This window comes from Brettanomyces nanus, chromosome 4 (genome assembly GCF_011074865.1).
Source record: "Brettanomyces nanus chromosome 4, complete sequence".
NCBI classification, from domain to species: domain Eukaryota; kingdom Fungi; phylum Ascomycota; class Pichiomycetes; order Pichiales; family Pichiaceae; genus Brettanomyces; species Brettanomyces nanus.
Window position 1 is genome coordinate 429,572 of NC_052377.1, and position 16,718 is coordinate 446,289.

Below are 16,718 nucleotides of genomic sequence, written 5' to 3' on the forward strand. Positions count from 1 at the left end.
AGTTTTTAACCTCTAAAAATTTTCGTGCCAAAGCCATACAAAGTGTTGTGAGTATTGTTGCCTGTGTCTCTATTCTACGACCAACGATCAGTAAATCTACATCAAGGTGCATAACATGATGTTTCTACGTTTTGTTAGAGTTCAGGTACCTCGGGTTCGACAGTTCTCGTCCAGTCTGACCACCAGATCCATTCTTGATTACTTCAAATTCTACAAGAAGAAGGATCATGAAAACGTTCCTAAGCAAAGACCTACAGAAGAAGTTATCAAAGAAGTTGAGTCTGGCTCAAAGGCAATTGATGCAAAAAATGATGTTGAGATATTGGGAAGAAGAGATCCGAGACAGTTTGACAAGGAGGTTATTCTTGAGCATTTAAAGGGATTCAGTATCCCAACGTGGCTCCCTACTAAATCCGGAAGTGAATATGCGATTAAACTTAACGAATTGACAAAGTCTAATGAAGGGGTGTCTATTTCTAAGCTCTATACGCGGGCTATTTCGGAAATTTTGAAGCAAGTTGCGGGATATGATTCTGGTATTACCGAGTTGAATGATCTTTCGCAGAGAGCCAGCATCTTGAAACAGGTTCAACAAAAGTTCAGATTGGAGATTCCCGATCCCCAAATCGGCAAACTAAATAGCTTTGCCAAAATTGAGCAATACCTCACACAGAAATTGGATCCATCCAGACCAGAAGAGGATGAATTGGTGCCCGATAAGGTGTACTTTGATCCTGCCGTACTAGAAGGTACTAATATCAGCGTCGGCAGCTTTGTCTTCGAAAAACAGAAGGCCAAAACGTTGAAGAAGTTGTTGAAGAAGGCCAAGAAGATGGAAAAGAGGGCCATTGAAGAGCATCAAAAAATAGGTAATGATACCATTCCGATCAGTTCAGAATAACTACTGTAAACTGCTACTCTGTCTTGTATATAATATAATTATAATGAATAGTAGAAAACTTTAGTAAGCTTCTTCTCTTTTTCTTCACTTGCCAATCCTTTTGTTCTGGGTTCTTCGGCTAATTACATTATCGGCTTGACGAGGAAGTCCCTAATTTCCTGTGCTCTCTCGCAACTTCTTTTTCACCGCTAATAAGTTGTGTGGAAATCCTTTACTAACCCAAATAACTTCCGAACGCCAAGACATGTAGGTATTTTTTCGCTTCTTTCCCGCCACGTATGCAATACAACGGGTAACGGCTATATAAAGGAATTTTGTCCTTCGCGGTCTTTCGGTCGTAATCCCTTTTAACCCCGAAACATTTATTTTTTTATTTTTTATTTTTCTTCTTTTGTCTTCTATTTGCTTGTGGTGTTCTTCTTGGCAATTGTTTTTTTTTCTGATTCATCTGATCTCTCCAGACTTGTACTCTTATCCTTTGCTTCCGCCTATCAATATAACAGTCCAATTAAGCCGCTTTTGGATATATATTTTTGAGGTCGCCTTCGGCAGAAATGACTGGATCTGATATTGAATCGATGAAGAGACACAACAAAAGAACTTCAAAAGCCTGCGATTACTGTCGCAGCAAAAAAATCAAATGTGATGGCCAACTCCAGTGTTCGAAATGCACCAGACACCATCTTGCGTGTTCCTATCATTATGTTGCTAAAAAGAGAAGTATACCCAAGCGTCGCAAGAGACGGATCTATTCTAGCGGATCTACCAGTGTATCCGCGTCTCGTCTGGCAAAAGGCTATGCCGAGAAACCCAACTTCTCACAGAAAAGGATTTTGGAGAATGTGCCTTTTGAAATAGATGGTAAGAACCTTGGTGATATGAAGAGCATCAAGAAGCCCCGTATCTCGATCAATGGATCTTCTATTTCAACAACCATATCAAACGGTAACAATCAGGTGGATGATTCTGCCAATGATTCAAGTGTATCTACTTCTGGTAGAGATATTCAAACTCGTCTAGATCACTTAGAGAACATGATTGGTATTCTAGTTTCAAAGCTAGCTCCAGAAGCTTCTACTGAATCTCAATACTCACAGAACTCCAGTTTTCCTGCCACATGTATATCCTTACCTTTAGTTGATACAAAGCAGAGCTCTGTTCCATCTTCGTTTAGCACCGTGTTGGAATCTCCTAAAAGAACCGGCTTTCTTTCTAAGGAAGTGGTCGAAAAGTCTATTATAGCTGCTGCTGAAGATCTCGAGCGAGGTCCTCCAACAAACGCTAAGGTTTCTGAACGCTATGAAAGATTCTTTGGAGGTAATACATCTATCTCGATTTTCTCTAGCAAGGGAATGAAATGGATGGAGGGTAAAGTGCGGGATCGAAAGACCACGTTACCTTTGCGAAGGCTACTCTCTTGGGTAGTTCACATGGAACATGGAATGCTTTCTGTCTGGGTTGATCCAATCGAAAAGTCGCAAATAAGACCTTTTCCTTCAAGGATTGTTATTGAAAAGCTTATCTCCGAACCGGTATTGCCTACCATTTTGAGCAGGCTCATGGACATAGATACAGTGCGCAGATTGCTTAAACTATATTGCGATTACAGAGATGGTTTGATTCCTGAACCAAGATACACGTACTCTGAGTTGTTACTTATGAATTGTTCCTTACTTGTTGCAAGTTCTTTTTACTATGAAAGGGGACATTTGTGCGATGGCGTGGACTCAAAGCTAAATCTGACGGATCTAGCTGATATGAAGAAGTACTTACTTGACAATTCGTTGTTTTACTATCATCGGGTTTCTGTTGTTTTTGATGGATTGACGGGAATCAGTGGTATTCTCTTGTTATCTATGTATGCCGATTTTGTTTCGCTCTCTCAAAGCGCATATCTTATGTCTACTACCGCCATCAGACAGGCACAGGACATGGGGCTTCACCAGGGTGCGACTTATCGGGGTCTTCCTACTAAAGAGCGCAATAAGCGTCTTTTCGTTTGGTGGATGTGCTATGGATATGACAGAGATCTTTGCGTGAGATCTGGTAAGCCTCCTATAATCAATGATGATGATGTCTCTGCCCCTTCTGTCCCTGGTTTTGAAGCCTATTGGGGTTTTCCGTCAAATCAGTTAAGAATGTCAACAGAGCTACAATACGACTTGCGGACAAAGTTAGAAAGTATGCTTTCTGAGGGTAGCATTTGTGAGGTAGAGTTGTATTTAGGGACTCAGCACTTCCGTTTGGTTGCAAGATCTTACAGTGGGCTCCTTGCTGCGAATGCGTTTGTTTCCAAATCCCCTTCGCAACTCTATGAGTGTGCTGAAAACCTACTTATTGACTTGGAGTTATGGAGGCAGATAATTCCTGCTTCACTGAGACCAACTCGGAAGCTGAATCCTGAATTTGCTGACATTATGGAGAGGAGCGCGCAGGACAGAAGCACTTCCTCGATTTACAGAATGTACGTGTTTGTGTGCATTTGTTTCAAGTATTATCACTTGAAGATGACAATAAATAAGGCCATAGTAAAGATCAAGTTTTCCTATGAGAAGTCTACGATCCCCAAGAACATGTTAAGTAAGGTTAGCATTGCAGAAGAAGAAGGAATGGGCACTGCAATGGTTATTCTCCAGATGGCTGGTTGCATGAAATCTACGGAATATGCGAACTTCGCTCTTTTCTATCCTTTTAGTTCATTTATCGTTGTTGCTGCCTATTGTCTACAAAATCCTGATCGTCTTACGACGAAAGAAAATGTTGATTGCCTCATCAAGGCGTCTAGAAATTTTTTCTCTGCGGTGCCGTCCCGCTTGTCTGTTGATAAGTGGTGGGTTGTTGATAAAATAGTTCGGTGTGTGCTTTACATTGTCATAACTACAATTGTTGAACATAATCCTTCCTGGCACTTTGACTGCGATGATCTCCTAGTGGATATAAAAGGACTGACTGTTGAAAATGATCATGCTTGTTCAGCAACCAAGACTAAATCTGCTTTTAACTCTTCTGTCAATGACCATCCAAATACATCCAGGGGAAAGGGAATGTTCTGTAATGTCCCCGTTGCTTCATTGATAGCTCCGCCTGCTTTAGATTATTCACATTCTTCCTCTGTATCTGAATCTGCTGTACAGGGAAGACAGCAGCAAGTGCCTTTACCAAAATTTTCACCTAGGCCAGAAATGACAAGCCCGTTCAATAAAGCTGGGTTAATTTACGATCCATCTACCGAGGTGGCTTCACCTGGCAACAGTTTCCCTCTTGGTGATGGGAACGGTGATGTAGTTTCGGATAATATTCTGCCTGATTTAGAATTGGGATCACTGAGGTTTGATGATTCCAATGATCCAAAAAATATCAATGGTCTTTTGGAACTCTTCTCTAGGAACGAAAATAATACACCAACTAATGAGAGTGAAGTATCCAATTCAGATACATTTCAAGCCGAAGGGGTTTCTTTGTTCCAAAACATGTTTAATATTCCAACGATGATGTTGGATATGGATGGTAGTTCGCATACAACGTTGAATAGTCCCCAAGATATATTCTAATAGTTTTGTTTTTTCGGTTTTCTCTGTTTTATGATAGGGTGGGGGTATCCAAGTTCTTTAGGCTACCTGTCTTTGATTTTTAGGACTTACACATTTTTGTAAGCCTCTGGTTGCATAATAAAGTAAAATATATGGACAAACCGTAGTATGAATTGTGTGGCTATAGCTTTTAATTTTGAGAAGTCGTCATTTAACATTATTGTTTAGGAATAAATTAAGTGCCCTAACAAAAAAAAAAAAATTAATCAGCCTCGCGTGACGGAGTTTCACGGAAAAGGAAAGAGATGGATGACTACAATGGCTGGGCGAACGGCTTCATTGAGAATTCCCATAAACTATTGAAGTACCGTTGCTGACTAGATTTTTTACCTGAAAGCATTGATCATCTAGAAAAACGTGTCAAATAATTATTTTAGAATCACATGTCTTAAAAGGTTATTTTGTAATAGTGCGGGGAAATTGATAGACGAACTCCGAGGCATCGCTTCTGCGGCTAATAAAATCATAACGAATCATTCAACTGTGTAATACTTAAGAAGGCAAAATCTGCTATTGAAGTAGAACTGAACATTCATTAGTCTCCAGTCTTTCTTAGTCTTTACAGTTGAATCGAAAATGCTGATAACTGATTTCCCAGATAATGTCCTGCGGAAAACTATTGGGGAGCTTGACGATGATACACCAAGCCTATTAAGTTTGGCACTGAGTTGCAGAGTACTCAATTCATATGCAAGCAGTTATCTATATGAAAATATTCTTATTGTTAAAAGACAAAGATTATTACAACCATTTAGAACTTCAAGTGATATTTGGTATACTATTTGCGATCCCGATAGACTATGGATACTTCTGAAAAGTCTTCAGAAGTCTTCAATTGTGAAGCTTGTCCGTAGGTTTGAAGTTGCATGTGATCAATATAGTGTTAATATGGATCAATTAGTCCAGCTGGGAAGTCTTTTGCTTCGATTCAAAATGGCTAATGCCACTTATCCATTAGAATACTTGAGGGACTTTCAATTTCTTGTTGGAAATTACAGTTTCCTTAGGATTGTCAGAGACTCCAGTGATTATTCTTTATATCAAAGTTCTCGTCTGCTTTTTGAGAATGATGATTTTGATGATTATTACCCAACTATTGAGAAGCAGATGAGTCAGATGGCTGTTCCAGTGATGGACAGCTACCAGATACTTGGTCTCGAGGAAATTAATTTGCTTCCTTCGGAATCACCATTTAGTCTACAGGTGTCTTTAGATACCAAACAGCAAATGAACCTGCAGAGTATATCTGATTCCGGTCTTAGTTCTAAACTACAGCAGCTACCCATTAGTTCGTTGGAGTTTGATAATGCTAAATCGGCTGACTACTTTATCAGTGCTTTAGGCACTGGGTTTCAAGAGATCAAGAGATCCCTCCCAGTCTTAAAAAAGCTATCACTATCTGTTTCCAGTCTTCGTTCTCTTCAAGCCTTTAGTAACGTGATTGATTTTCCATTATTGGAACACTTTGAACTCAAACTCAGCAGATCTACTTTTAATATAGAGGACGAACACCTAAACCTGGCATCATTACCCTTCTGGAATACGGCTCTTTCGGAAAACATACTGAGTTTATCTTTAGTGAATCTCAATTACACTAATCTTCTAACCAATTTCTCTATTGGAAGCACAAGTGTTTTCAAAGAAGTCAACTTATTTTATACACTTTTGCTGCATTGCAAGATCTTCAACGACCCGGATGCTTCTCGGAATGTCACCTACGTCAATTTCTGCCTGAACAGTTTTGCAGCATTACCAGAATTCAGTATGAACCCGGCAGATTACAAGTCTGCTTTTATTGTTGATGATTATTACTTGAAGAGCAAATCTCGTATTTTTAAGAAGTTGTTCAACTTTTACAACTGTGAAACTTTAATTATTCCAGACTATTTCTTCAACTGGAAGCCTTTCATCAAGCTTCAGACATCATCACCTGATAAGGGTGAATTCTGTGTTGCTAATTCAATTCTTGATAATACGGATTACTTATTTGGCTATTGCAATTGTCCCTCTTGCGTTTCTGCTAGGAAGATTCTTTTAAGGAAGACTGAAGAGGAGGGAGCGATGGGGCAAACTCAAACCTTCTACAACTTCATTGTGCTTCTACTTTTTGGAAGGATTCCTAATATGGAATGTAGGTCCCAACTAAACTTTTTTAGCAATACCCTTCAAGACTCGGTTGAGATTCTTGGATCTGGATATATGAAGTCTGACTTAGCCCAAGTTTTCCATTTAATTCTAGACAACTTGGTGCCTGATCTTCGAGTGTTCATCACGAGGCTGCCTAGACTACACGAGCTTTGTCTAGGTGGTTTCCTGTTCGATATTGATAGGTCCGGAACAAACAGCGTATCAATCTCTGCACCACAAGAAAATTGGTCTGTCAGAATTTGATTTATTTTGTGCTCCCCCTTTCTCTCCTTCCTGTTCCTGTTCTTCATCTCTATTTACTATCTAATAAATATGAAGCCAAAAAGCTCTCGACAAATTCTCTTCATTATTTACAAATTTCCTATTGCGGTAAATTCAATTTTTCACCTTTTTATCTAAATTTTCTTGATTTTTCTGAAGAACTTCCCCGAGAAGCCTTCTGATTTGCATTAATCTCCTCCCTATAAAATCAATCATATCCACAATCATTTTGATACCAGACACTTATAACTACTTCAATTACGTTTCCATAGCCTTATATGTCCGGACTGGAAGCTTGCAATCTCCCCGGAGGATTTTCGGCATCCAGGACTTTGAATAGAGGAGCTAGAGCAGCAGATCAAATGCTGCTTGAGACTCCTCCACAATGTTCTGGCTCACAACTGCCGAATAAGCTTACTACCCCTTCTTCAAGCTCTTTCAAGTTCACCCATACCAATGGACGTTCGTTATATCCTTCAATTGGTTCGTCGTCGCCCTCTTCTGTATCTGGTTCTACAAGAAAAGAGAATAATTCATTTCTTGATGAGAGTATGTGCGATATCAGTTACTCAAATAAAGAGAACCAGTCCTTTGTTTCGGAAATGGAGCATCTTCAACAAAAGATGTTTTCCTCAAAGTTAACTACGAATGTCCTGAGCGAGTTCAATGATAGATACCAAAAGGTGAGGGATGAAAATATAGTCCATATTCAAAAGATGAATAACAACACCACAAATGCAGAACTCAACAGAAGAGCCTCGAATCGATTCTCTAAGGCTCACAGATCACGGTTTGATCGAATGGATTCAATAGCATCACATTATGCAACCATACGAACCAAGCAGCAGGAACAGAAGAAGACGGAAATGCAAGATCAAAGTCAGCAACAAAGGCATAAGCAGAAGCAGCAGTCAAAGCCTAGTCCTGGCCAACTAAAAAGGTATGCTCCATCCAGTATAAATAGAATGCTTATCGAGAAAGATGTGAGTTATCCAAGTATGAAAGGTACCACACCGGGAGAAAAAAGATCAGGGCTGCAAGCTATCAGTAGTGCATCCAAAAGACAGAAGATGTTTGATGGAGACTTTGTGGAAATCGTTGAGAGTCCCACTAAAGAACAGGCTGAAAAAGAACGTATCAAGAAAGTTCATATTCTGCAATTGAAAAGATCCGAAGCCAAAATGTTAACCGCATCCAATACTCTCAGTAACGAGTCAATTCCGCAGTTACACTTCAGTGACACTCATGTCAACGAAAATCAGTTGTTTCAGAGGTTTGACTGTTCACCCGTCGGTTTTTCTTCCAGTACTCCACAAAGATCGGTGCATGCGTCAACACCGAAGGACGCTCGCAGAACAAAGCCGACACCGCCGATATCCAAGAAACACAGGATACCTTCGTACCTACTTCCGACCAAAGCTTCATTACAGAAGATACGCTTCAACAAGGACTTATCCCGAGAAGATGAAGAAAAGGAAATCCGCCCTGCTTCAAGAAAATCAACACTCCCTTCGTGTTCCGGAATATCCCCATCAAGAGCATGTTCTAACTTGCATTCACTTCTTCACAATACCAGAAGCACAAAAATTCCATCCTCTCAAACTTATAAGGATTCAGCTGGTCTGTCCTCGTCTCCATCGTTATTATTTCCTCCTCACAACATGCCGAAATCGAGGACATCATCCAATATACCCAGACTAGCACAGCCTAAGATCTCGACAATACATAGAAGTCCTACTTCTGCTTCGTTATCAAAGCATCGCTGGAAGTGTTGAAACAATCTTTATACCTTTAATATATATGTTACTACATCAACTAACTAGATATTTCCTCATTTGTTCAATAATTTCATCAACTTTATCGGCGTATGGAATCACCTGGTCGTAACTCAACGTTATCCTGAGACCGCCAGAAAAGCCAACCACGTTGGCAGTGATTAATGCTCCTGATACACCACTACATTGAGTAAACCAAATGTCTTCAACCTTATAGTACATGTTCTCGTAAGTAGCATTGAAGTCAAAATATCCCACATTAGATATTCCAAGAGCAATCCCATTGAAGTTTCCAGAGAAAGCCTTTACATAATTTCTCATGTTGATCATGTTGAACATTCCAACTGAATACTGAGGAGTTTCGTCCAGAATGACCTCACTGATCCGACTCTGTACAGCCTGAACATACTCCCAATCGATGCTGTCGTCCTTAGTGGACATAACGGCAGGCAATGTTGTTTGGATATCACCAGCGTATGTACCTGCCAGAGCTGTAAACCAGGGCTGCTCTATTTGAATCGCACTAAAATCGATAAACTGTCTGCAGTTGACAGGAATGTGGATTGGTAAGTCGTATCTTTTCATTTCCTGAGGAAGAACGTTTACAAAGCTTTTGGCCAACAAGTACGTCAACAACGAGGTAAGTTTCACACGATGCTTCTTGGTCAAGCAAAGTAATTTGCTAAGCGTACCTCTGTCAATACTTATAGACCTTGACTTTGTATGCAAGCTGGGACGGATCTCTTGAGGAATGGGTAAATTGGTACCCAGAAGCTTGTACTTACCAAGTCTCCTCCTTCCTCCTATATTCCAAAGCCTGCCGGGTAATAGACGTTCCGCAAATTTACGAATAACAAAAGAGATCGAAGGCTTCGAATCAAAGTAGCTCTCAGTGTGATCCATAAAATTTACATCATCGCCTCCAGTAAACACTATCGATGAAGGGCTAGGAACAATCTTATTTTGTATATTTCTGGCTGTATTAATATGCTTCAAAAGCAACCTCTGGAAATTAATGATGCCTGTGCCATCACATACGGTATGATCAGCAACAAAAACAATATGACGTCTGTTGAAAACGATGACTTTCCAGAGCGGCTGTGTTCCTTCTATGAGTGAGAACTTCGTGTCAAGTAACTTTGTAGTCTCACCGTCCAAATCGAAAGAATCCTCATCTCTATACTCCACTAAATCTGTGTAAAGAATCCTATTCAACAAGATGAATTCCGGATTCTCCTTGCGGTCCAGTTTGATAGTGAGTGCAAATCCGGTCTCCTCTACTAGAAGACCCTTCAAAGCCTCGCATAAATCGCTAGGATCAACATCAGACGAGTAGCTCGCTACAGATATAACGCAGGTATAGTAGTTATAATAGTTTCGATAGAAGCAGTACTTTTCCAATCCTCCAAGTGTTCTAGAAGGCATTAATATCGGAAATAGCAGCTTCTATGCTTAATCTCTAAACCGATAATCTTGGAATTCCAAGAATTCTTTATCCCAGTTTTTCCGGAGCGGCTCGGGTTAAGTCTGTCGGGAGTTGTGAATGGGGCTGAAGTGGTTATGGATTTGAGGCTGAAAAACTTCACGTCGATACATTTCTGACCAGACCATGTATTAGCCATGACATATCACGCAGATTACACCATTTTTGAGGCTGTTTCCAAGAAAGAAGCTCTCCAAACATTAAATGACTCGTACGAAGCATTGGCAAACTCGCAGGATAACTGGGTAGCCAATTTGGCCAATTGTAGCTCGTTATTATGGTACTGCTATAGAGATGCCATCAAGACAGAAGTGAACTGGGCAGGCTTTTATCTCGTTGACCCTAAGGATGATTTGCAGCTAATATTAGGTCCATTTATGGGTAAGGTGGCTTGCCAGACAATTCAGATAGGCAAGGGAGTGTGTGGAACGGCAGCTAAGATGAAAAAAGTTCAGTTAGTCTCTGATGTCAGCAAATTTCCAGGCCATATTGCTTGTGATGGGGACACAAGAAGTGAGATAGTGCTTCCGATAGTGCAGGGGGGGACATTGAGAGGTGTTTTAGACATCGACTGCTTGAGTTTGAATGGATTCGATAAAGAAGATCAGGAATATTTGAGCAAACTCTGTCAAGAAATTGCGGATTCATGTACATTTTAGTAATACAGGAGGGTTTCATCCGCTAGGTCTAGTTGTGTTGAATGGAATCGAATTTATTTCCCGTCGGCTGTAAATCTCGTACAGGAACTGGGGGTAGTGACTCAAGTGTGAGATTATCTTCGTCCTCATCTTCGTCACTTCTCTGCTGGGCACCTTCATCAAATGACTCTATATCTCTGATTCTTCGGCTTCTTCCTAAAGTATATTTATGGTAAAAACTCGATAATACTATAGCAGAAAATGAACCCACAACATTGGCTAATATATCATAGGGATCAAATGCTCTAAATGGAGATATAAGATGCTGAAGAAACTCGCTACCGATGCCTCCAACTAAAGTGCAGACTATGAAAGCTATATTAGTCCAACGACCGACACTCTTTGAGTCAATTATCCAGTAGAAGAGAAAACTCATCAGGAAGAACATGCCGAAATGAATAAATTTATCATGGGGAAGAGATATGTTGGCGAACCCAAGATATATCGCCAAGACTGCCGACAATAGGAAGACCAGTAGCACCTGTATTCGAACTCTCATGATACAGCTTCAAAAAATGGGGGAAGGTATTGAGAGAGGAGTGAAAGAGTGAGTATATCTATCTGACTCGCTTAGCTTATCGCGATAACTGGTAGTTTTTTTAATCTTGTTTAATATCTCTCAGTTTATATGCTTTCATAGATTGCAATGTTGCAATGAACATATCTATACCACATGATGAACGACAAGTGTACGTATGTGAGATCTGTCATGACAATGATGTTTCCAAAAGTCTATCGTCTAGAAAAAAAAAGTACTACTGTGCATCATGTATCAACTTCTCGTTACTCAAATTGAAGCTCAAGACTCTGACTACGGTGTATTACAATTCAAGAGCAGGTCACGAAGTAGGACAGGTATTGGAGGATTGTCTTGATAACAATGCTTCAGTGTCGCTAAAGAAGTATTTGAACGGAAGCGAAGATAGGAGGAATGACAAAGATCAGTTATTAGGAAAGCTTGTGCCATCCATTGACTCGGTGGCTCGATTAGCGTATGTTTTGTTGAATGTGGAGAATATTGAACAGAAAAAGAGACTAGATCGATTGAAAGAAATGGTGGAAGAGCAGACAACAAGTAACAAGCTTATGAGAGATAAGATAAGTGATCTCAGACGTCAACTGGAGGAGAAAAGGCAATGTATCAATGAAAAAACGAAGCAATTAAATGCAGAGCATAAAGAAAGCTTATCACAGGTCGCCAGTTCCTTTGAAGAGACTAATCATATGGTTTTTCGGCAAAGGGCTCTGGTAGATAGCGCAAAATTGGACTTGATGGCCGACATCATAAAATTGTGGAACATTCAATTGCTTAGAGCGTCTTCTGGAATCTCTGTATCAATACTGGGATTACCTGTTCTTTCTATCGATAAGCTCATTTATTGCTCCGTCCCTTTGATAAATGCATGTATGGAGAGATTGATGTGGTTTGTTCTATTAGGGGCAAAGTATTTATCACTACAGCTTCCATTCTGTCTGATACTCGAAGATGGTTGGCCCAAAATTGTATGGAACGGAACTACATATTCAGTCAGTCTACCCCTAACTAGCAAGAGAATAGGTGAACCCTTGGGTTCCCTTATGGAGGTGAATCAGGGTCAATTGAAACGGTTCGCCTTGAGCTTGGCGATGGTTATAGCCGATTTGATACGGGTCGTTAACACCGTTGATCCTTCATTCAGCCTTCAATCGTCTTCCGGGCTGCGGATGTCGAATTTTATGCATACCGATGAAATGGTGGCGGTAATTTTGAAGCAGTTGGAGTGGCTGAAAGATCGCCGTAGGCTGATTAGAGAAGAAAAGCATGCTCAGAGCAGGCAGTTGCTCTTATTGAAACGAATGCTCGGTGATCGATTGTCACCAAAGCCTAGCATATGGTTATTTTGGAGAAAGCATGGTGCAATGAATGCTGCTCAGGATACAGCACAGAATCATTCCACCTTAGCACCGATCAAAACAGTCTACGATCCTCTTTGCGACATGCTGATGAGGACCCAAAAGGTTAGTCTCATCGATCGGCTCTCAAAAACGGCATGGAATGATGATCTGGCCAATAGCATGAAGTCAATTGCATCCCTGGTATACTTGCAGGAGGATATCAGAGTTTTGGGAAATTCTCTCTACAACTATATAGTGTCTGAAATTGTCAAAGCTGTGGAATCTTACAGCATGATCAATACGACAACCCTGATGGATTCCTCTACCTCCTCTGGATATCAGCAGATAAGTATACCACAACTGAGGCATAGTGACAGCAGTGCTGTTATGCGCAAACATGCTCTACAGACCAATCGTAAAGTTGCAAACAAAGCTAGCAACGACAACTGGGAAATGATAGGGGATAATAATATATAAAGGAATAATGCTATATGTACCATGTGAGCGTGAACACGTGATAGTTTTTTGTTGGTTACCCGGCTGTAAATGTGGGTGTGAAGTCAGCCAGACAGATTGTTGCTTTTCGCGAGGCTGCGTATTTGACAAGGAGTAGGAACTTTCTGGCTCGGCTCTGGACAGTAAGAAGCAACTGGGCTCCTGATATAAGAAAGTACACCTAGCAAGAAGAAAAATGTTGTCCGACAAAGAGTTGTTTGAACTTAACAAAAAGGCAGTTACGAAGGGATTCAAGATCCACCCTCGTTTGGAGTATAACACTGTTGGTGGTGTTAACGGTCCATTGGTGATCTTGGAGCATGTGAAGTTCCCCAAATACAACGAAATTGTGAACTTGACTCTTCCTGATGGTACATCGAGGCAGGGACAGGTTTTAGAGGTGAAGGGAGATAAGGCTGTGGTGCAGGTGTTTGAAGGTACCTCTGGTATTGATGTTAAGAAGACCAAGGTTGAGTTGACCGGTGAGAGTTTGAAACTCCCTGTGTCGGAGGAGATGTTGGGAAGAGTGTTTGACGGTTCCGGACGTCCAATTGATAATGGACCGAGAGTTTTTGCCGAGGATTATCTTGACATCAACGGTTCTCCTATCAATCCGTACGCACGTATCTACCCTGAAGAGATGATCTCCACAGGAATATCTGCTATCGATACAATGAATTCCATTGCAAGAGGTCAAAAGATTCCTATTTTTTCTGGCTCTGGTTTACCACATAATGAGATTGCCGCCCAGATCTGTAGACAGGCCGGTTTGGTGAGACCTACCAAGGATGTACAGGATGGCCACGAGGAGAACTTTTCTATCGTGTTCGCTGCCATGGGTGTTAATTTGGAGACTTCTAGATTTTTCAAGCAGGACTTTGAAGAGAATGGTTCGTTGGAGAGAACTTCGTTGTTCTTGAATTTAGCCAATGACCCAACCATTGAGAGAATTATCACTCCTCGTTTGGCTTTGACCACAGCCGAGTATTTGGCTTATCAGACGGAAAGGCATGTTTTGACCATTTTGACCGATATGTCCTCGTATGCCGATGCCTTGAGAGAGGTTTCTGCGGCCAGAGAGGAGGTTCCAGGTAGAAGAGGTTATCCTGGTTATATGTACACAGATTTGTCGACCATTTATGAGAGGGCTGGTAGAGTGCAAGGGAGAAATGGTTCAATCACCCAGATTCCTATCTTGACCATGCCTAACGATGATATAACTCACCCTATTCCTGACTTGACTGGTTACATTACTGAAGGGCAGATCTTCGTTGATAGACAGTTGCACAACAGAGGTATCTATCCTCCAATTAATGTGTTACCTTCATTGTCCAGATTAATGAAGTCTGCAATTGGTGAGGGTATGACTAGAAAGGATCATGGAGATGTCTCTAACCAGCTTTATGCTAAATATGCCATAGGTAAGGATGCAGCTGCTATGAAGGCTGTCGTTGGTGAGGATGCTTTGTCTACGGAAGACAAGCTTTCGTTAGAGTTTTTGGACAAATTTGAAAAGACCTTCATTTCTCAAGGTGCATACGAAAACAGAACGGTGTTTGAGTCTTTGGACCTTGCCTGGTCCTTGTTGAGAATTTATCCAAAGGAGATGTTAAATAGAATTTCTCCCAAGATCTTGGACGAATTCTATGACAGAGAGAGAACCGATGGTTCAACTGTTGCCGCTACAAATACTGCAAAAGATGATGATGCAGAAGACGCCAAGGCTTGAATTGATGTAATTTTTGCATAGATTTATAAGGAGGTGTTTGTTTGTATTCGTTGCTTTAGAATTCTGCTTTCTCGTTTACTTTATATTGTTCTATTAAAATACCTATTATGTTTCATCTACTTATCGCGATTGCTTTATAATGTAACTACATTTGTTTGCTTTTGGCGCATTCATCTTGTCGACATATATCTTTATGAGACTATACTATAGTTCTTTAACTGGCCAGTCATGCGCTCGCTAATTGATCTTCCCCCTGAGATAGTTGATACCATCTTCAAGTTGGTGCCCAGTTACTTAAATTGCACCTGCAAGTTCTTCTACGTGATGTACAACAATATGTACGAGGAACGGTTTCTAAAGGAGTTCGGTTCGGAAATTCTTAATGTCATTGCCTTTTGTGATCTTCCTTACCTTGTTGATTACATTAAATCTTTTGATCAATGGCCCAGGTATAGGGTTGCAAGAAGAATAGTATCGGATTACTACCATTTGCCAGAACATCATAGTGTTGATTCTGACAATGATGCCACCTCCATATTAAACTGTCAGTACATAAAGGACTCTTGGAAGTTTATATATGGGATATACAAAAACCGATGTGTGTTTATTGAGCTCGGAGATTTCAAGGTGGACGAATTTGGTTCCCAGTATGAAAATGGATCTTTGAAGCTCACTGGATCCCACTTACTTAATTACAAGAAGACGATACAGCTAACCACTGGAAGGTATCGCGTTGGCTATGGGATTGTTATAGATGGGGGACGTCCAAATGGATTGGATGCTACTTGCTTTAGTCTGCAAGTTCATGCTACCCAGGAAAAGCTAATTACATATTTTCCTCCAAACATGTTACCGGAACTATTTCCTAAAGACAAGTTTGTGATGCTCAATCTTGGAACTTTCTATTTAAAGCCACAAGATGATGAAAGTACATTTAATAGGTTGATTGATGTTGACATTAAGGTGGAAGAATCGGGATTATACCCCAAAACAAACTTTGCTCTATGTTATATGGAGATCCGCCCAATTCCTTCAACAAATGATAGGATTTCATCTCTTCCTTCGTGGCTTTCTTGGTGGATTGCTAATGATGGCCCTGAAGCTAAACATATTACTAATGTGCTACTAATGAAATTGTACCATACAATCAACCAATCACTGTCTCATATGAGACATGACAAATCTGCTAATCCATATCAAGTGTTAGGTAGTTATAGGCGGAGGCAAGAGATAGGTACAGAAAAGAAAATCTCTGGGATTCAAGACTATGGTCATCCAAGCGGTTTAGTCTATGGAATGACAGAAAAAGAAATCGATAGGTATATTAAGCGTTTCTTCTGTCCTTATAACAGCCACCATGATAGAATATACCGAAATTTCAAATTCGAAACACATATTGATGAAATGGATTGGAAGTCCAGGATATCAAAGGATGATGCATTGTGGTGTGATGACGATCCTCTTGTTTGGAAAGTTCCTCATTTCAGGGACTACGCCTGCGAGTAGTAGCGACGGACATCTATGTTGTGTTTGTGATTTTGAAATCAATTATCATGTCTTTTAGTATATTGTTTCTACGTAGATTCCTTCCCCCCCCCTCTCATTTGGGCCGTTTCCTGTCAGCCTCCCCCCTTCGGTACTCATGCAAAACTTTTTCCCGAGTTTTTTCTCTTCATTGTGTCGCAGATTCTAACTTCTTCCCTCTCTGCATATTGCATCTGTACTGCGAACAAAAAGAATACATAAGGCTCACCTTGAACTTT

General features: G+C 40.5%; 7 protein-coding genes across 7 annotated transcripts; 6 read left to right on the plus strand and 1 right to left on the minus strand.

Moving 5' to 3' along the window:
• Nucleotides 1-115: 115 nt before the first annotated feature.
• Nucleotides 116-4,452, plus strand: FOA43_003420 (uncharacterized protein; the record flags this gene model as incomplete). Its single annotated transcript, XM_038923671.1, has 2 exons — nt 116-890; nt 1,697-4,452. 2 exons carry the CDS (start codon nt 116-118, stop codon nt 4,450-4,452), a joined length of 3,531 nt encoding a protein of 1,176 aa, XP_038779599.1.
• A 972-nt stretch (nt 4,453-5,424) lies between these two features.
• FOA43_003421 (uncharacterized protein) lies at nt 5,425-6,882 on the plus strand (the record flags this gene model as incomplete). The annotated part of the gene is made up of 1 exon (XM_038923672.1): nt 5,425-6,882. One exon carries the CDS (start codon nt 5,425-5,427, stop codon nt 6,880-6,882), a length of 1,458 nt encoding a protein of 485 aa, XP_038779600.1.
• A 561-nt stretch (nt 6,883-7,443) lies between these two features.
• On the plus strand, nt 7,444-8,675 carry FOA43_003422 (uncharacterized protein; the record flags this gene model as incomplete). Its single annotated transcript, XM_038923673.1, has 2 exons — nt 7,444-7,449; nt 7,488-8,675. The coding sequence occupies 2 exons, from the start codon at nt 7,444-7,446 to the stop codon at nt 8,673-8,675; spliced, it is 1,194 nt and encodes a 397-aa protein (XP_038779601.1).
• Nucleotides 8,676-8,711: 36 nt separating this feature from the next.
• Nucleotides 8,712-10,100, minus strand: FOA43_003423 (uncharacterized protein; the record flags this gene model as incomplete). The annotated part of the gene is made up of 1 exon (XM_038923674.1): nt 8,712-10,100. One exon carries the CDS (start codon nt 10,098-10,100, stop codon nt 8,712-8,714), a length of 1,389 nt encoding a protein of 462 aa, XP_038779602.1.
• Nucleotides 10,101-11,510: 1,410 nt separating this feature from the next.
• On the plus strand, nt 11,511-13,208 carry FOA43_003424 (uncharacterized protein; the record flags this gene model as incomplete). Its single annotated transcript, XM_038923675.1, has 1 exon — nt 11,511-13,208. One exon carries the CDS (start codon nt 11,511-11,513, stop codon nt 13,206-13,208), a length of 1,698 nt encoding a protein of 565 aa, XP_038779603.1.
• A 214-nt stretch (nt 13,209-13,422) lies between these two features.
• Nucleotides 13,423-14,955, plus strand: VMA2 (Vacuolar ATP synthase subunit B; the record flags this gene model as incomplete). The annotated part of the gene is made up of 1 exon (XM_038923676.1): nt 13,423-14,955. The coding sequence occupies one exon, from the start codon at nt 13,423-13,425 to the stop codon at nt 14,953-14,955; it is 1,533 nt and encodes a 510-aa protein (XP_038779604.1).
• A 228-nt stretch (nt 14,956-15,183) lies between these two features.
• Nucleotides 15,184-16,461, plus strand: FOA43_003426 (uncharacterized protein; the record flags this gene model as incomplete). Its single annotated transcript, XM_038923677.1, has 1 exon — nt 15,184-16,461. The coding sequence occupies one exon, from the start codon at nt 15,184-15,186 to the stop codon at nt 16,459-16,461; it is 1,278 nt and encodes a 425-aa protein (XP_038779605.1).
• Nucleotides 16,462-16,718: the final 257 nt, after the last annotated feature.